Here is a 21,326-nt window from a genome sequence, read left to right as displayed (position 1 = left end):
AAGAAGGTTTGCTGTGTCTGTCAGCGTAGTGTCCAGAGGCTGGAGGCGCTACCAGGAAACAGGCCAGTACACCAGGAGACGTGGAGGGGGCCGTAGGAGGGCAACAATCCAGCAGCAGGAACGCTACCTCCCCCTTTGTGCAAGGAGGAACAGGAGGAGCACTGCCAGTGCCCTGGAAAATGACCTCCAGCAGGCCACAAATGTGCATGTCCCTGCACAAACGGCTAGAAACCGACTCCATGAGGGTGGTATGAGGGCCCGACGTCCACAAATAGGGGTTGTGCTCACAGCCCAACACCGTGCAGGACGCTTGGCATTTGCCACAGAACACCAGGATTGGCAAAGTCCCCACTGGCGCCCTGTGCTCTTCACAGATGAAAGCAGGTTCACACTGAGCACATGTGACAAACGTCTGGAGACGCCGTGGAGAGCGATCTGCTGCCTGCAACATCCTTCAGCATGACCGATTTGGCAGTGGGTCAGTAATGGTGTGCGGTGGCATTTCTTTGGAGGGCCGAACAGCCCTCTATGTGCTCGCCAGAGGTAGCCTGACTGCCATTAGGTACTGAGATGAGATCCTCAGACCCCTTGTGAGACCATATGCTGGTGCGGTTGGCCCTGGGTTCCTCCTAATGCAGGACAATGCCAGACCTCATGTGGCTGGAGTGTGTCAGCAGTCCTGCAAGATGAAAACATTGAAGCTATGGAGTGGCCCGCCCGTTCCCCAGACCTGAATCCGATTGAGCACATCTGGGACATCATGTCTCACTCCATCCACCAACGTCACATTGCACCACAAACTGTCCAGGAGTTGGCGGATGCTTTAGCCCAGGTCTGGGAAGAGATCCCACAGGAGACCATCCGCAACCTCATCAGGAGCATGCCCAGGCGTTGTAGGGAGGTCATACAGGCATGTGGAGGCCACACACAATACTGAGCCTCATTTTGACTTGTTTTAAGGACATTACATCAAAGTTGGATCAGCCTGTAGTGTGTTTTTCCACTTTTCCAGGCCTCCATTGGTTAATAAATTTGATTTCCATTGATAATTCTTGTGTGATTTTGTTGTCAGCACATTCAGCTTTGTACAGAACAAAGTATTCAATGAGAATATTTCATTCATTCTGATCTAGGATGTGTTATTTGAGTGTTCTCTTTATTTTTTTGAGTAGTGTATATATAGTACAATGCCGAAGATTTCACTTCTTACATTACATGAGGGATATCTATTGTAAATTCTTTAAATTATTGTAAATGTGATAATTCAGTTTTTCTTTGTTAATAAATTTGCAAAAATGGCTACATTTAAGTTTTTTCAATAAAGATGGGGTGCTTTAATGAGAAAAAAATTAACTTTTTGGAATTTACCAAATGGCTGCAATGAAGCAAAGAGTGAAAAATTTAAAGGGGTCTGAATACTTTCCGGACCTACTGTATATATACAAGACAGGTGTACAGGACAGCGTCAGACAGAAGAGCCCTGTGCGCCCTGCGGCGGCCCTTTCAAACTTCTGGATGAAGGACCTATGAGTGCGCGCTCTCTCACTTGCACACACTGACAGGGCCCGCAGCAACCCTTGTCAGCGCGTGCAAGTGAGAGAGCACGCGCACACAGGGCCTTCAGTGAGATGTTTGAAAGGGCCGGTGGCCCACTTTGTAGAACTGAGCCGCCGGCGCACCAGGCATCTGCCCGCTTTGGCACATTGACAATCCGGGGCTGACACCAATCACAGTGTTATGGAGGGTTTAGTTCAAGGACCTTAGCTCTATACAATTATACAAACTTTTGTAATGTGGTACCACAGAAAAATATACACTGACATACATTGCACGCTCTCATCTTAGACTGCCTAATCGATAAATATAAAATCTAAGCCTTTTAAGACACACCTATACTCTGTGTCTTGAGTACATAGCATTTTTATCTTTTTTTTTTTCATTTATTGAGCTCCAGAAACAACAGCAGGTTAATTTTGGCCATTGATGTATCCATTCGGGACTTGTTTTTTTTTTGAGGGTTGAGTTGTATTTTGTGTTTTGTGATAGCACCATTTAGAGGCACATATAAAAAAATATTTGGGGGGGGGGGTGAATGAAAAAATACTTTTCTCCTATTGCACTAGTTGCATCATTTAAACTTTTTAATTCCTATTTTTATTTTCTTTAACTATAAATAATTGACTTATATACTCTAATAAATTACAATCAACCTCAACATTGCATTTTTTAAATGAAAGCTATAATTAGAAAACGACCTATTGTTTAAATCTGTTTTTTGTGTTAAATAAATCTATTTTTAAATGTTTTGCAATATATTTCTTCCATATCTCTGTCTGTATTTATAAAAAATATAGAAATTTTGGTCCCCCATCAAAGGGAGTAAACAAAGACACTCTCATCTCTGCAGACTGAACTAATCCCCCAGAAGACCTAGGGGCTACCCCATCTCTTTTTAACCTTATGGAGGAATCAGAGTCGTCGAACAACAACCCTGTCCTGACTTCTTCCATTACTAATTCTCCTTTGAGATCCTCTATCCCTGAGGAAGTACATGCCTACTTAAAACAAATACCAACCAAAGAGGATTTTAAGGCCCTCATCTCGGAAGTGAAATCTACATGCAGATCCGAGATCATTGTGATGCATCAATATATTAAATTTATTGCAGAACGTGTAGAGTTGTTAGAAGGAGCCCACAACACCACACGTAAACATTTGACTCTGCTCCAGAAATTCGTGTGCACCCATGCAGAAGCACTTAGGGCTGCAAATCGGCATTTGGAGGACCTCCATAATAGAGGACTGTGAAGAAACGGCAACAGGGAAACCCCGAAGAACCTCTCTGTTGCCACTACTTGTGATGCATCCACACCCCGCCACCCACCCTGTTGTAACACTACGCCAGACAGTGCACGTGATACGGATCTACTCTTTGCACCAACGTGACGTTTCGCACCCCCTCTCAAGGACACGTAAGGTCAGATTGGTACAGTTCTACACAGTCACCCCCTGTCCACACTGGTACAGAGAGGCACCAGGGAGTGAGCAAAGGGGGCCCACTCAGTCATTGACGTGGCACCACACTCGCTCACACCCCCTGACAGGCTTAGAGCCTCATCCACTAGCTCCAGTGAAGCAGAACCTTGTCAGCCTGGAAGAGCTGCCACCAGTTTCTGTTTGATATAACGGACTTATATCAGGCTAGAAACCAGCCCGGTAGCGTGTTTGTTGGACCGAACAAAAGATGTAAGGTTCATGGATCGAGATGAAAGAACAGTCCAAGATTAAAAAATATATTTAATCGCCGTAAGGGCACACTAAACAATACGCTATATACATAAAAGTTATACATATACAGTGGTCAGAGTTACAAATACAAAAGTATGACACAACAAGTATAAGCAGAACTTAGGAGTCAATTACCAGTGTAGATGGAAAGGCCTGGCTTTCGGGGGATGGGCTGCTATATGGGAGGCTGTGGGCTCTCACTTGGTTGATGGATTTGTCCCACACGTCTTGATGTCATAACCTCCCCAAGAGCAAAGACTCTGGGCTCGGGACTGTTGGAACTGTAAAACTCTCTGGATCCCGCCCACTCCTGCCTCCAACCTTGACTCAACTCTCCTCCCCCTGTTCTCACTCAGCTACAACTCTAAAAACTAAAATGGACTTTAACTCCTTACTGGACGATCCTAGGGAGCTGGTTCTGGTGTCATCGGATCCAGCCGGGCCCCTGCTATGTGTGGAGACCAAATACAGTGTGCCTAGGGGCTTCTGAAAGGCTGTGCTGCATATCTCCCTATTGTTGCTTGCTGAGCGGTGAAGAAAGGAATGGTGAGATTCTCCATTCCTTTAGGTTTCCAAAAATCTGGTTGGTTTATCACTCGGATGTATCGTTTTCCCATAACTTGATGTTAAATTATAGCTTCTCACACATAGGACCGCATGGCTTGGAAGCCACAGGGGGTCTCGGCAGCCCACGGCTGCTGCCAGGTATTTGTCACTCACAGCCTGTCGGCCCCCTCCTTTGCAAGCTGCAGTGTATTCAAAAGAGTCGGATTACACTGTGCATTGATGATCTCTCTACAACCTGCCAAGCAGGGTACAGTGATTGACATGGGTTTGTCTTGAATATTCTTCACAAGGACAACTTAATAGTATCTGATTAAGGGGCCTTCCCGAACAAGAGGGAAATGAGTACGTCCCAAAAATCTTGGCATCCGTCTTCAATAGAATCCTATGCCTTCCAAATACTAACAAAATTAAGTTAGATAGACCTCACCGTGCTCTGAGGCAGAAGGGATCCTCAGCCCTACCGGTACAAATCATCTATCAATGGGGATTCCCCTTCTCTCTCACAGCTAGAGTGGAGAGGCGATCAGCATCCTTGAAAGTTCATAATGGCTTGCCTTCCTTCTGAAAAACTTTGAACATTTCACTTCCTGAGATCTCGGACTGGGAGCTAGGATTACTATCACTTTCCCCTCCCCCAGTGTGACAAACAAACCAAAAGAAACGAAGAAGCCCAAACACCGCTCAGCCCACTTCACCACCCATGAGAACCCCCCTGACTTACACAAAGTCTGTTTAATTTTTTCTCTCTATTGTGGGTTTCCCTTGTGGCAGTATAGGGATATCATATCTATGTTTTGTGCTTTATGATATGGCCCACATGAATCTAAGTTAACCATTTAGTTGCCCTGACTTTCCTCCCCATTATCATTTAATTCTCTGATCATTTTAATTGTTGCTTATTATAATAGTTCTGGTTCCTTCTCTTTCCAGGGAGCCTAAGGGCTACCCCATTGCTCCCTCGGAAATTCTGAGCACATACTTTGTTGATGTTCAGATTTCCCTAGACGTTATGAATTTTAGTTTAAAAAATTCCTTGAAGTAATGCATATTTGATACTTTTATCTGTTTTTTTGTCAGATGTCAACATATGTTTCCCCTCCCTTCATGTTTTTACCTCCCCTCTCTACATTTTCAGACCTTTTGATCCTAAGAGCCACCTGATGAATCTCAAGACTTACCTACTCCTTTTATATCCACCATTTTATTATTATTATTATTTATTATTATAGCGCCATTTATTCCATGGCGCTTTACATGTGAAAAAGGGGGTATAATACAAGAACAATTTCAATAATCTTGAACACAATGTGACAGCGACTGGTACAGGCGGAGCGAGGACCCTGCCTGCGAGGGCTCACAATCTACGAGGGATGGGTGAGGATACAGTAGGTGAGGGTAGAGCTGGTCGTGCAGCGGTATGGTGGAGCGGTGGTTACTGCAGGTTGTAGGCTTGTCGGAAGAGGTGGGTCTTCAGGTTCCTTTTGAAGGTTTCCACGGTAGGCGAGAGTCTGATACGTTGGGGTAGAGAGTTCCAGAGTAGGGCGGAAGCACGGGAGAAATCTTGTATACGGTTGTGGGAGGAGGAGATAAGAGGGGAGTAGAGCAGGAGATCTTGTGAGGATCGGAGGTTGCGTGCAGGTATGTAACGGGAGACTAGGTCGGAGATATATGGAGGAGACAGGTTGTGAATGGCTTTGTATGTCATGGTTAGGGTTTTGAACTGGAGTCTCTGAGCAATGGGGAGCCAGTGAAGAGATTGACAGAGAGGAGAGGCCGGGGAATAGCGGGGGGACAGGTTGATTAGTCGAGCAGCAGAGTTTATGATAGATTGGAGGGGTGCGAGAGTGTTAGAGGGGAGGCCACAGAGCAGGAGGTTGCAGTAGTCAAGGCGGGAGATGATGAGGGCGTGCACTAGTGTTTTTGCAGATTCATGGTTTAGGAATGTGCGGATCTCTCCTATTGATTTCCATTGCGCTCTCTGGAACGCACGGTCTGTGTGTAACAAACTAACTTACATCCATGATTTTTTCCTCTCTAATTCTCTTAACCTTCTGGCTATCACAGAAACCTGGATTCAGCAGCTAGACACCACCGCTGCTGCTGCTGCTCTCTCGTTTGGTGGGCTGAAATTTTCACATACCGCCAGACATGGCAACAGACAGGGTGGAGGTGTTGGTCTGCTCCTTTCCTCACAATGTGCTTTCCAGGTCATCCCCCCGATTCCCTCACTTATGTTTCCTTCCTTTGAAGTCCACACCATCAGACTCTTTAAACCCTTCTCCCTGCGAGTGGCAGTCGTGTATCGCCCTCCAGGCTCCGCCCGCCAGTTCTTGGATCACTTTGCCACCTGGCTTCCTCACTTTCTATCCTGTGACATCCCCACCCTCATCATGGGCGACTTTAACATCCCCATCGATGACCCCCTCTCCCAATCTGCCTCTCATCTACTTTCTCTAACTTCTTCATTCCATCTCTCACAGTTTACGAATTCTCCTACCCATGAAGACGGGAACACTCTGGACCTGGTTTTTTCCAGTCTCTGCTTGCTGGATGACTTTACCAACTTCCCTCTCCCGCTCTCGGACCACAACCTTCTCTCCTTCTCTGTTAAGAATTGTCTCCTCACCCGGGACACCCCCACTTACCACACTTATAGGAATACACGTACCATTAATACCCAGCAGCTTATGGACAATCTCCACACATCTTTAGCCCCCATCTCCTCCTTCTCCTGTCCAGACTTGGCATTGTCACACTACAACAATACACTGTAGAGCGCCCTAGATGAAGCAGCTCCTTCTACTCGCAGAAAGATCCGACACAGACAACGGCAGCCCTGGCACACAATGCAAACACGCTTTCTTCAACGTTGCTCGAGGTGTGCTGAGCGTCAGTGGAGAAAATCTCTTTTAGCAGAGGACTTCATCCACTATAAATTCATGCTCAAAACCTATAACTCTGCCCTTCATCTGGCCAAACAATCCTACTTCACCACCCTCATCACTTCAATGTCCAACAACCCAAAACGACTTTTCGAAACCTTAAACTCCCTCCTGAAACCTAAAGCACAGGCCCCCACCACCAACCTCAGCAGTGAGGATCTGGCCACTTATTTCTTGGAAAAAAATCAACCACATCCATCAGGACATCTCAGCCCAATCTCCTCAGTGCCTGGATCCCCTTCCCTACTGCACTTCAAGCTCACTAGCCATCTTTGAGCCTGTCACAGAAGAAGAGGTTACCCAGCTCCTCGCTTCTTCTCGGCCTACAACCTGCAACAGTGACCCCATTCCTTCACATCTCCTGCAGTCCCTCTCACCGGTGGTCACCACTCACCTGACTAAAATATTTAACCTCTCTCTTTCGTCAGGTATCTTTCCCTCATCATTTAAACATGCCATCATAACCCCTTTACTTAAAAAGCCATCCCTGGACCAGAACTGCACTGCTAACTATAGACCTGTCTCTAATCTTCCCTTCATCTCTAAACTCCTGGAACGCTTGGTCCACTCCCGTCTAATCCGCTATCTCTCAGATAACTCTCTCCTCGACCCTCTACAATCTGGTTTCCGCTCCTTACACTCCACTGAAACTGCCCTCACTAAAGTCTCTAACGATCTACTAACAGCCAAATCCAAAGGTCACTGCTCCCTGCTGATTCTCCTGGATCTCTCTGCAGCATTTGACACTGTGGATAACCAGCTCCTCCTCACTATGCTCCGCTCGTTAGGCCTCAAGGAAACCGTTCTCTCCTGGTTCTCCTCCTACCTCTCTGACCGCTCCTTCACTGTATCTTTTGCCGGCTCCTCTTCCCCTCCTCATCCCCTTACTATCGGGGTTCCTCAGGGCTCAGTCCTAGGCCCCCTCCTCTTCTCTCTATACACTGCCCCTATTGGACAAACAATCAGCAGATTTGGGTTCCAGTATCATCTCTATGCTGACGACACCCAACTATACACTTCTTCCCCTGACATCAGCCCTACCCTAATACAAAACACCAAGGATTGTTTATCTGCTGTGTCTAGCATCATGTCCTTCCTCTATCTCAAATTGAATCTCTACAAAACTGAACTTCTTGTGTTTCCCCCCTCTAGTAACCTAACTCTACCTAATATCGAAATTACCTTGGAGGGGTCAACCATAACTCCCAAGCAGCACGCCCGCTGCCTTGGGGTCATATTCGACACTAACCTTTCCTTTACTCCCTACATCCGATCACTCACTCGCTCTTGTCACCTGCATCTTAAAAACATCTCCAGAATCCGACGTTTTCTCACTTTGGAAACTGCTAAAACTCTTACTGTCGCTCTTATTCACTCTCGTCTGGACTACTGCAACTCTCTTCTGATCGGTCTCCCTCTTACCAAAATTTCCCCTCTCCAATCTGTCCTGAATGCGGCAGCCAGGGTCGTATTTATGTCCAGCCGCTTCACCGATGCCTCCACCTTGTGCCAGTCATTACACTGGTTACCCATTCACTACAGGGTCCAATATAAACTCATTGCTCTCACCCACAAAGCTCTCTACAGTTCTGCACCACCTTATATCTCCTCTCTCATCTCAGTCTATCGTCCTACACGTGCCCTCCGTTCCACAAATGACCTAAGGCTAACATCCCCCATAATCCGAACCTCACACCTCCGTCTCCAAGACTTCTCTCGTGCTGCACCAGTTCTCTGGAATGCTCTACCCCAGACGATCCGATTGATGCCTAGCCCCGATGTCTTCAAGCGCGCTTTAAAAACCCATCTCTTTAAACAAGCCTACCACCTCAACTACTCAGTAAACTAACTTTCCCCTGTTCCCTCCTAAATACTATTCAGAATCTGCACCCTACTGTTCATCTATTTCTACACCCTCCATGCACTCGATAACTGCACTCGGTAATTGAGTATTGCACTTTAACATACAGGCTGATGACCGGATCATACAGCTTTATATGATAATCCCGACTTATTATAATTGCCAGACCTGAAATAACAAGCACTTTCCACCTATTGTGTCCCCCCATTTCCATGTAGATTGTAAGCTTGCGAGCAGGGACCTCACTCCTGATGTAACTGTTAAACTGTCTCACCTTGTATTGAATTTATTGTTTGTACATGTCCCCGCTTAATTGTAAAGTGCTGCGGAATATGTTGGCGCTATATAAATAAAAATTATTATTATTATTAATGGACTAATGGTATGTTTTTTGGAGTTTTTTTTTGCCCTGTTTTTTAGTCCCTGGTTTTAATTGTAATCAATAAAAATTATATGTTTTATCTCATTTGTTTGTTGGAATCTCTCCCTGTATTGTCTCCATTTTTCGGAATCTGGGGCTGGGTGAGGGCTCATTTTTTGCGTGCCAAGTGGTGACGACCTTGGACGTACATATACTTCAAGTTCGTCTTCATTAAGTTTTAAACCTTCAACATTTGAAAAATTGATACAACTTATGGATGGTATCTGAAAAAGTGGTTACTTAAAATTTTAGATCTTTATAACCCCTTCAAGCAGGCCCTCGAGATTTTCAGTTTTTGCGTTTTCCTTTTTTGCTATAGCGTCACAAAGCTATAACTTTTTTATTTTTCCGTCAATATGGCCATGTGAGGACTTGTTTTTTGCGATGAGTTGTACTTTTGAACAACACCATTGATTTTACCATATTGTGTATTCGAAAACAGGACAAAAATTCCAAACTTGGTGAAATTGCAAAAAAGTGCAATTCCACAATTTTTTTTTTTTAATCATGTTCACTAATTGCTAAAAGTGACCGGCCATTATGATTACTCAGGTCATTACGAGTTAGCAGATTCCAAGCATGTATATGTTCTTTTTTATTTAAGTGGTGAAAAAAAGAATACAAAGTGTGTAAAAAAAAAAAAATGGCGCCATTTTCCAAGACCGTAGCGCCTTTTTTCTTCGGGATCTTCGGCCGGGTGAGGGCTTATTTTGTGTGCCATGAGGTAATATTTTTAGTTATACCATTTTGGGGTAGGTATGATGTTTTGATCACCTAATATTGCATTTTATTGCTGTGTTGCGGCGACCAAAAAAACGCAATTCCTGCATTTTTTTTTTTTTCTCGTTCCGCAGTTTACCAATCGGATTAACTATTTTTATATTTTCATAGATTGTGCGTTTCTCCTTGGGAGACTTGAAGTTGCGATCTGATGATAGATTGATAGACCTGCTATGAACGCCGGCCTCTGGGCAGATAGCAGATCGGCAGCAACAAGTACGGGGGTCTTCTGCAAAATCACGGTTGTCATGCCAACCCACCATGCCAACCAATCATGTGACAAGGGCGCCGATGGGTGAAGTTAGTGACACGCTTCTGGCGCACACATGCTAAATGCCGCTGTCAGAGAATTTAACATGTTAACATCCATAGGTGGATCGCGATTCCACCTGTAGCTGTTAGGGGCACATGACAGATGATCAGATGATTAGATGCATTTAACTTAACGTCAAAGGCCTTAACTCAAATGTTAAGCGACGTTTAACCCTAACTGAAATTATATCCCTAAAAGCAGACGTAGTGTTCCTTTAAGAAACTCACTTTAATAAATTAGGTTCCTTTAACTTCGCTCTGCATTATTTTCCCATAATTTTCTCTGATACACAAGATAGGAAAAAAGCTTGTGTAGCCATTCTTTCTTCAAGAACGTGCCCAATACAAGTGACCTCCTCTTATTAGGATTCTGAATGAAGATACATAATATTAGAAGGCACTCTCAGGGGGAATCTTCTTATACGGTGCAACATATATGCTCCTAATATAACCAAAATCAAATTTCTTAAATTATGTTTAAGATTTCATGTCTCCCATCTGCAGCCATAATCTTAGGAGGGGATTTTAACATGACGTTCTCCAAAACTATGGACAGATCTGCCTTGTCTGGTAACCCACCATCTCTAGCTCAAATTCATATTTCTAGGGAATTTCATAAGATCATTAGGAAATACTCTTTATATGACCTGTGGAGAATCAATCATCCAGAGGACAGGTCTTTCTCCTTTTTTCACCATCTCATAGAACCCTATACACGTATAGATTACTTTTTCGGGAACACCCCTATGCTTCGTATACTGACGTGCGGGAATGGGTCCCATAACATGGTCCGACCATGCTCCAATAGAAATTTCACTGACTGAAGAGCTCCTCACTATATACCCGAACCTGCCATTGGAGACTTAATGAGACTTTAGTGAAATGCTTCATGTCAGAGAGGAGCTTCTCCTTCATTTAAAAGAATACTTTGAACTTAATGTAGGTTCAGTTTCATCAGAAGCAATGTTCTGGGAAGCTCACAAAGCTGACTTTAGAGAACAATGTATAGCCATGAGCTCTAGACTTAAGAAAGACTATAAATTGAAACAAGAAGCTTTGACTTCGAATTAAAGCTTCTCGAAGCAAATATGATCTCTAACCCTTCCAGAATAACCCTTAAACGACTTATAGATGTTAGTTCTTAGTTAAAAAACTTAGCTTTGAAATGTGTAGACAAGCTTCTTCTTTATACTCTACAAAGATATTATGAGAAAGCCAATAAGCCCACACGTTACTAGCTAAACAACTTAGAGATTATATAGAACAGACTACCCCTCATGCCTTTCGTAATAAAAATAATCAAATTACACATAACCCTAAAGAAATTGTGGACATTTTTCATGGCTATTTCTCACAACTTTTCTCACTCCCTTCCACTCTCCCATCTAACCCACTAGCCAGAAGTAATCTTATTGCTTCGTTCTTGTACTCTTGTCAATCGTCTTCTTTTTGCTTAGAAGCAATGGCATCATTAAATGACATAATTACTGAAGAGGAAATTAAGGAAGTAATCCATAACCTTCCAAATAGGAAGACCCCAGGACCTGATGGTCTGTCCTACTTATACTAAAAGACTTTCCAAGATTAACTTCTCTCTACATTAATTCCCCTTTTCAATTCTTTTGTAAAGGAAGCCCTGATCCCTGACTCCATGCTACACTCATTTATAACATTGATTCCCAAACCAGGCAAGGATAGACTAGACTGTAAAAACTATAGACAAATTTCCCTTCTCAATTCAGATGTTAAAATGTTTACAAAAATTTTAGCAATACGTCTGAATCAGTGGTTGCCTTATATGATCAACAAAGACCAAGTGGGATTCGTCCCTTTTTCGACAAGGAGGCGACAACACCAGAAGGGCAGTTGATCTCATAGAAATAGTCAAAAAATCTGGAGAACCTACTTTCCTCCTGAGTTTGGACGTGGAAAAGGCGCTTGATTGCCTCAGTTGGCCTTTTATGCTTAATGCCCTTGGGACATATGGCATGGAGGGCCCTTTTTTAAAAACTCTTGAGGGATTATACTCTAGTCACTCAGCTACAATATATCTTCCTCATAGCTCCTCTAAACCAATTAAGATTAAAAACTGCACCAGACAGGGTTGCCCGCTGTCCCCCCTGCTTTTCGTCCTTTGCATTGAGCTTTTGGCTGGCACTATCAAAGCATCATCAGACATTAAGGAAGTCCAGGTTAAAGACAAAGAATTCAAATGATCCCTTTTTGCCGATGATATCCTCCTAACACTCACGGAACCTCATACATCGCTCCCCAGCCTCCATTCGCTGCTTTTAAAATTTGACCAATTATCAGGGCATAAAACAAATACAACTAAAACTGAAGCCCTCCCACTTAACACAAATGACCCCCATCTAGATCACCTCCAGAGTAATTTTAAATACCACTGGCGTACCACCTCTTTCAGATACTTAGGAATCAATATCACAACCTCATCCTCCACTCTATACGAGAACAATTTCCCTCGACTTTATGAAGAAATGCGATCCTTATTGACAAAATGGAAATTAGTCCCTCGCTCGCTATTTGGGCGCATTTCAGCAATAAAAATTATTATTCTCCCCAAAATTTTATATATTTTTGAGACTTTATCGATATTGGTCCCACTCAGAAATTTACTTGCTTTTCAAGCAGTCACTTTAAATTTTCATATGGGCAGGAAGACGTCATAGAATTCCAAAGTCGGTAATGTTGGCTGATAAAAAGATGGGAGGTCTAGTGGCACCTAACTTTGTTCATTATTATTGGGCATCGCACCTCTGCATGATTCCATCGTGGTCTTCTAAACCTGCCTATTCGAAATGGATGGAGATTGAAAAATTATGGTTAGCCCCAGCTCACCCCAACTCCCTGATCTGGAATGGGGCTTACAATCCCCCTTCAATAGACCTATTAGGTCCAATGATGTACACCAGAAATATATGGAGGGTCTGCTTTAAAAAATTCAATCTGGCATCAACGAATTCCGCTCTTATTTCCTTCCTTTTCCATCCGAAATTCCTTGAAAGTCTAACACAATCATTGACAGGGGGTTGGACTCAATCTTGCTTGTTTAACTTCGGTGACATAATCAACTATAAAATGGAAATTTTACATTTCTATAATGAGATGAAAACAAAGTTCTCTCTCCATTCTCTTTCATTATTCCAATATATTAAGATTAGGCACTTTGCCTCATCATTATTCCACGGTTTGCAGACCTCCATTTCTAACTCCTTTGAGAGACTATGCAAAGAATAGTTCAACAACAAGAGGTTTAATATCTAGTACTTACAATATTCTACAGACTCCAGACACAGATTCCTTTAACTAGACACTCTTATATGCTCAAATGGGAGGAATATCTGGGGCAAAACACTAACTGTGGTAGATTGGAGAAATGCTTGGACCAGAGCAGCTAAAACTGCATCTTGTAGTTCATACAAATAAAATCAGTACAAAATTCTTCATCTCTGGTACCACATACCTGAATTTTTACATAAAATGGACCCTTCTATTCCTTCTTTTTGCTGGCGTTGCGTCCTGTCTAGAGGTGCTATTATTCATATTTTTTGGGACTGCCCTCTGATTAAACCATTTTGGGTTAGTCCAACTCCTTATTAAGCAGGTTTTCGGTGTAGATGTCCCTCTAGATCTGTGTTTCCCAAACCCCATCCTCACGGCCCCCCACAGGTCATGTTTTCAGGATCTCCTTAGTATTGCACAGGTGATGGAAGTATCATCAAGGCATCAGGAATTCTCTCACCTGTGCAATACTAAGGAGATCCTGAAAACATGACCTGTGGGGGGCCGTGAGGATGGGCTTTGGGAAACACTGCTCTAGATCCTCAGCTTTTTTTATTAAATATTTTCCCTAAGTCCATATCTAAGAAATCCATTAGATTGCCTTTACATATGTTAACAGCAGCACGCTGTTTGATTGCCTACCATTGGAAGCAAACCTCTCCACCCTCCTAACTAGATCTATATTATTGCATCAAGGATATTAGGAACTTTGAGTACCGGGCAGCCGTTAATGACAATACTGTAGAGAGATTTAACCTTATTTGATCTCCTTGGGATTCCTTTTGGGTCATGTTAAATATATGACTTCTATGAGATGGATATAAATAGGCCATAACATTCCATATCATTTCCCCCACTTTCCTTTTGTCTGAGTTTATGTACTTGTTTGTCTTTGCTCTTTTACTCTTTATATACTTGAAAATGTTTAACCGAATGTTAAAGTATTACTATAGTATAAGATTGGTTGACAACCTATAAATGATAGTAAAAATTTAAAATGGATAATTTTTTTCTTTTTTTTTCGTGTAAAAATTGAACAATTTATTTCATTAAAAATTACAGTTTAAAAAAAATTAGAAACTTGCAATTGTCACACTGGCCACTTGTACTTTTTTAGACTCTAACTTCCTGTTTAAGGAAATCCATAGATACATTAGCTACATTGAACAGACTCAGACCTTTTCTTTAGTATTAGGCTATGTGCCCACGATGCAGAAATGGTGCATATTTTTTCCGCTTCTCCCTGGCAGGAAAAACGTATGCTGATTTTACATGCGTTTTTCCTGCCAGGTAGAAGTGTTTGTCAAGCGTTTTTGCATGCATTTCTGCATGCGGGTTATCAAGCGCTTTTCCAAGCGATTTTAGCATCACTTGGAAAGTGCTTGACAACTTGGTCACACTATATAAATCCATGCAACCGGCATGGATTTATATAGTGTGACCAAGTAATAGTTTAAAAAAAAGAATAAGAATGGTAAAAAATAAAGATTATACTTACCTTCCGATGGCCCCCGGTCTCCTTCTCCGCTCCGTTCGGCCTCCCCGGTGTCTCGCGGTGTTGTGAAGGACCTGCGAAGAAATTATGCGCTAAAAACCTTCATTTTGTAAGTATACTTCTTTAAGTGACAAACCAGTCTAGATTCAATATTTCCTATGTATTCGTGTATTTTGACCTCTAACACAATATATTGCCGCTGCTTTCCCATTATATGGACCTGCGATGACGTCATTGAGTCATGTGACAGGTCACGCGACCCCCGACGTCAGCGGTCGCGTGACCTGTCACATGACTCAATGACGTCATGTCAGGTCCTCACACCACCGCGAGCCGCCCAACACATCGCACGCATCACTGAGGAGGCCGGGGGACATTGGAAGGTAAGTATAATCTTTATTTTTTATTTTAAATTCTTTTTTTTAACAGGTTCTATGGTACCCAGGTCTGGATGAGAGTGTCCTCTTCTCCAGACCTGGGTACCATCCGCACATTGAACCGTGTGATATGCGCTTGGGCAGATGCAGTGATGCGGATGTCACGCGGTCCAATGCAAGTCAATAGCGGCGATTACGCTGCGTGTCCGCAAAATTAATGGACATGCTGCTGATTGTTCCGCAATGATAATCCGCAGCGGAAATTTCCGCAGGCATGGGCACAGTACATGCGGATTATCATTGGGGAGCATGGGGCACGTATTACCAAGCGTTTTTTAAGCGTTTTCGCTGCTGGAATTCACGGCAGAAACGCTTGAAAAACGCATAGTGGGCACACAGCCTTAAAGCATCTAATTAGCAGTGATCGTTATAGGGAAGGGAGCAAGGTTAGCTATGAAATCACTTTTGTGAATAGTGGATCATGTGTTAGAGATGTTGTATTCCTGTCTCTGCTCATAAGGAGCCTTGCTGAAAACTCTTCTGAAAGTGTTAGTCTAAAAAAATCTCCAGTGGCCAGTGTGAAAAGTGTAAGATTACTCTTTTTTTTTTTTCAAAATAAAGATCTTAACATGAAAACAATGCCCATTTTTTTAAAACTATATGTAACACAAAACCCAAATTTAAACAATAGGCCAATAATCATGACAGCTTTCTAATTATTGATCTTCAGAAGCACACCGCTCCTCTGCTTCCCGGCTTCCTATATTCTGGGGGAGCATAACAGTTCTGATAATTGATAGTTCAAGTCAGCGATATGGTTGAACTGTAGACCTAAACTTCATTAGTGGAATTGCGGTCATGTGCTGTACATGCATAGTACTTAAGGTCCTGTAGTTTAGCATTATGCACCATACCCCTGAAGAAACAACATCACAAATACGCGCATTGGGTTTGTTTTTCATGTCTGGTTGGTAGATCTGGTGTACTCTATGATCAGTAAGATGGACCTCTTAGTATCTTGTATATAGAATTCACTTTTTTGTAAAGCATTACTATGACCACAATGGTCCTTATTTAATATATGGAGTATCTTTCCTTCAAAATTGGACATGGTTATTTTTATAATGAGAGTTTGATCTTGTTGTTCAATATTACAAAGCATATTACATGTGATAATCACTGATGTATATCCATCTCACCTTGCAGTCTTGTGATCTAGTCATTGTGCTGTTTGTCTCATTCTATATACTTCAGATTTATATGTATTTATTTTGTATGCATTTGAATAAAATCTACTGTTTTAGCTATTGAACTCCTTTATTCTCTTTGTGTAGTTATATTGATTTTGGAGTGGCTAATGGATTTTTTTCTTCATTATTTCCATTTATATATGATTTTGTAATTTATTACTAATATGTACCTGCTGGATTTTTTGGTAGGCCTAAACTTTGACTAGCAAAGAGCATACAAGCACATGCTCCTTGCTCAGAAAAATGGCCACCTCTTGTAGACTACAGAGGTGGCAGGTAACCTTGGCAATGAGCTTTAAACAATAGATTTTAAAATCCCTCCATTCTTGAGAACAGAGAAGATTTTTCAAAGTAAATTGCTTGTAATTACAACCGCTAATTTAATAAGCTGAGACAACCCCTTTATGGGTCCAGCAGCTTTCAACCAGTTCATTGCACCATATGTTTAGCATAGTAAGCTTCTAACAAGTAAAATACATTTTCTAAATTTAGAAATGTGCTGTAGTTCTGAACAGTGAAGTGGTATAAAATTAAATCAAGCAATATCAATTTATTCATTTAACTGCTGGAAAATGTTCCATAATCAGATCAACCTGTGCTGGCATCAATGTGAACCTCTTTAAAGTTCATTCATCAGTTACAATGTAGCACTAGCTATGCTTGCCTTGATGGATAAGTCAATATGCCTGCAACCATGCAAATTGTGTTATAAGCATGACTGCCTGCCAGCACGTGCCAACATACATTATATTCTCCTGAACGTTTTACCAAAAGGTTTTTATTGTGTATTGAAAAGAAAATTGAGAGAAGAAAATTAAATAATGTTGTGAAATGTGGAAATTTTTGCTTATCTACTGTTTATATATTTCATTAGGCATTTAGTAGTATTGCTGTATAATAAACACTCTTACCATCTGTTTGGAATGTAGCCCTTGCTGTTTGCTGTTATGTACATTAATTCATTATTCATTCATGCTGTTTTCCAGTTAATGGTCTTACTTAGTTTAAGGAAAATTGATGCAGCAAAATTGTAAAAAAAAATTCCAGGTGTTATTCTATATATATTGTTTTAATTGGTTCAGCTTGTGTCACATTAAAGGGGTAATCCCATCTCTAAGATCATATCTCAATATGTAGTAGGTGTAATAATAATAATAATAATATTAGCAAATACCTCTAATTAGAAATTAAGTTTAGTTCTTCTGATTTTCTATGTCGCTTACCCCATGTTCAGGGCATTACAGTAACTTTGGTTGTAATCGTGGATACCTAAGTTACTGCAATGCCCTGAACATGGGGTAAGTGTCATAGAGAATCAAAAGAACTATATTACATTTCTAATTGGAGGTATTTGCTGATATTATTATTACACTTACTACATATTGGGATAGGATCTTGGAGATGGGAATACCCCTTTAAGTCATTTCCATCTTTTGTTCTAAAACTGCTTTAGAAGAAGATTAAAAAAAAAAACAATGGGGCAGATTTAATAAGCAAAATGTGGCCTAAAGTGAGCTATACATGCTTTGCGCCACAATTTTTCTTTTGCAAGCTAAACATTCCCAAATCCTCTAACCGTTCCTCATAGGACATTGTTTGCAGACCGGTCACCATTTTGGTCGCTCTTCTCTGAATTTGCTCCAGTTTCTTCATGTCTTTTTTAAGATGTGGTGCCCAGAACTGGACAAAGTATTCCAGATGAAGTCTGACCAAAGAGGAGTAGAGGGGGATAATTACTTCACATGACCTAGACTCTATGCTTCTGTTAATGCAACCCAGAATTGTGTTTGTGTTTTTTGCTGCTGCATCACACTGTTGACTCATGTTCAGTCTATGATCTATTAGTATACCCAAGTCTTTTTTACATGTGCTGTTGCTTAGCTCTATTCCTCCCATTCTGTATATGCTTTTTCCATTTTTCTTGCCCAGATGTAGGACTTTGCATTTTCCCTTGATAAAAACCATTCTCTTAGTTGCTGCCCATAGCTCCAATTTGTTTAGATCTTTTTGAATCCTCGCTCTCTCTCTTATTCTAATCTGAGCATATAGATCAAACCTAGATGGGGGAAAAGTTTGTTTCCAATGATGGGCTATTAAACAATGTGTTGCAATCAGTATTTATAGAAGCAACCTGGTGCTTCTCTTGGATATTTTTTGCAGAAAAATATTTATTAGGAAAAACTGAGGGCCTAAAGGTAAATCCATGTCAAAGACTTGTTTAATGAGAGACTGGACATCCGTTGAAAATGGTTTAATCAGATGTCAGTTCCAAAATATATAAAAAAATGTAACTCCCTGCTGAGTCACATCGCCAGCATAGGGGAGAAATATATGGGTACAGTTTATGTAAAAACTCGGGTGTGTGATATCAGAAATGGTGAATTTTTCTATTGGTTCTCTTTGTATATAATGCAGGATTGTGCCACAATTATTAAGGGGCTTGTCTTAATATGCGCCAAATTGTACCAAAATTTTGGCTAAAAAAATTGACTAATGTGAACTTACTTGGAAGAAAGTTACACCAGACAGTCTAAAGATGCACCAAATTTATCACCTGTATGAGCCACTACTATAAATTTGGCACATCTTGTCTAATTCCAAAGCTAATTTGGGGTCTGTTAGTAACTGTACCCCAGTGCCAACTTATAGTCTTCATTGCACCATTAGTGACTTCTCCTAACACACCTGGCTGCAATGGTATATGAATATGTCACCCAGAGAAAGCTGCCCCCTGATGCCTCTCGATAGAGAGATTCAGAAGAGCACATAGGGAGACTCAAAGGGGAAGAGGCTAGCTTGTGTAACTTTCCATGCATATAACATGCATATTCCATACAGTTATTTAGAGTAGCAATCTCAGGTCACTGTTAAAAAAAAAAAAGTGAAAAGAAATGTTATATTTCCTTGACTTGATTATATTACGCCTGTGGGTCCAACCTATGAAGACATCATTAAAGAAACTCAGAGAGTTAGAAAGAGTTTACAACAGGATTACGACATGTGAGTACCCTTCTCTTACTTGGAGGTGTTTGCAGACACATGTGCTTTGTTATATTTTGCCAAACTGTGATATGTGTTTATGAGTTACATTTGTAAAATGAATATGTACTGATAAAGTTATAAATGGAGATCATCTTTGTTTTTGCTCTTTCTTTTCTAATAGTGATTTTTTATACTTGCGCCTTAGGCGTTGTTCAATTTGTGTCCTTTTTTAACGTTATGTTTACTTGGTCTCATCTGTGCTTTTTGTGCAGCGTTAGGAGTGTGGATTTGGTTATCTAAATATTATAGCCTAATTTATCGTTTGCAACTTTTCAAAAGGTTGCCATTTTTTTGTGCAACTGTACTCCAAGCACCCCACTGAAATCCAAAATCAGTTGTTTTTTTTACTTTTTTTCTTGCAAAGTTAATGATAAACATGCATTTTAAAGCACCATTCCGGCATTTTTTTAGTGCTTTAGTGGAGTGGTGCTTTAAATGTAAATCCCCTGCGCCCTGTCTGATACTCACCTGCCGCCGCCTTCATCCATTTCTAGTGTTGCTTCAGTCCGTCTCCGGCAAAAAGTGACCTGTTCGCAGCTCCAGTGTTTCATGGAGCTGTGCGGAGGTCACTTTACAATACAAGTCTATGAGAGACTCGTTCTGGCCTCGTTCTGGCTCTCATAGACTTGTAATGAGAGCATGAGATGTAGCTTCTGACTTCTGGCCATTCAGAAGCCACTATCACAACATGGCGCTGGGGGACCGGAGCAGAACTGAAAAAACTATGAAGACGCTGGAGGGTGAGTATATGACCGAGGGCTGGGGACTTAGACTTAAAGCACCACTCCAGCGGTGAAAAAAAACAAAACCGGTGAAGCGGTGGTTTAAGGCTTTTTTAGAAGGATGGTGAGACTTTTTACTCTAAAGAACTGCCAGACAAATCAAAATAGCAAAAAAAAATCACCATTGTATTTGCACAAAAGCCATCAAATACTATCTGCCATTGTGCTCAATCTGGGGCATAAAAATATGACTTCAATAAAGCAACGAGTGATGAATCAGAGCAACACAGCTCATTGTTCTCAATAAGAGTCTTACAGTAATGAATTTCCCACACATTTGCAGGCTGCCACTATGGATTCAGTGTTGATGTGCTAGCTAATTGTATATAGTAAGTTACCTGCTATTTTTTTTTACAAAACATGTGGCCTCACTCAGGTGTCAGTTTTTTGAAGTACGAGAAAAAAAGGACCACATCTCATCAGTGATTTTCATCAGAGTTTGGTCAGATTTTCACTGATGAGAAAAAAAAAGTTTCTCCACCTTCTCCTATCAGTCAGTGAAAAACAGACAGCACATTGATGGCATGAGAGTGCTGTCAGATTTTTTCACTGACCCATAGAATTGCATTGACGACTGTGATCCGACATTCGGATCAATATAGCACATGTCTCTGCTATGATTTTGTATGGACAACTCAGTTAGAAGAAAAAGTCTGACGTGATCAGCCCCATAAAGATTAGTATACTTAGAAACAACAAATATTAAACTAATGAATTAAGATTTTTTTTCTATTCTTAGATTAGAGACAAAAACTCAAAAAGAACTGGCAGAAATTCAGCAACAGAATGTGAATGTGAAGTACAAAATTGAGAAGTAAGTCATGATGTGCAATGATGAGGAAGACTTAACAATCAGTCCACTGAATGAAAAGTGCTTCATTGTTTTTTGTAGATATCGTGGAGGAA

The 21,326-nt window shown here is 41.4% G+C and overlaps 1 protein-coding gene across 3 annotated transcripts in view; it reads left to right on the top strand.

The window, feature by feature from the left end:
* The window catches only part of FAM227B (family with sequence similarity 227 member B), a 600,742-nt gene that overhangs the window by 485,342 nt on the left and 94,074 nt on the right, over positions 1-21,326 (top strand). For all 3 annotated transcript variants that reach the window (XM_073653079.1, XM_073653078.1, XM_073653080.1), the window contains 2 exons: positions 19,519-19,596; positions 21,160-21,234. In XM_073653079.1, the coding sequence (XP_073509180.1) occupies positions 19,519-19,596; positions 21,160-21,234 (153 nt within the window). The remainder of the gene's footprint in view (positions 1-19,518; positions 19,597-21,159; positions 21,235-21,326) is intronic.

The sequence above is a fragment of the Phyllobates terribilis genome, unplaced genomic scaffold (assembly GCF_046119375.1).
Source record: "Phyllobates terribilis strain yellow unplaced genomic scaffold, ASM4611937v1 Scaffold_11__3_contigs__length_659146591, whole genome shotgun sequence".
In the NCBI taxonomy this organism is placed as follows: Eukaryota; Metazoa; Chordata; class Amphibia; order Anura; family Dendrobatidae; genus Phyllobates; species Phyllobates terribilis.
The sequence above is the reverse complement of the archived record's forward strand: the minus strand, read 5'-3'. Positions and strand labels throughout refer to the sequence as shown.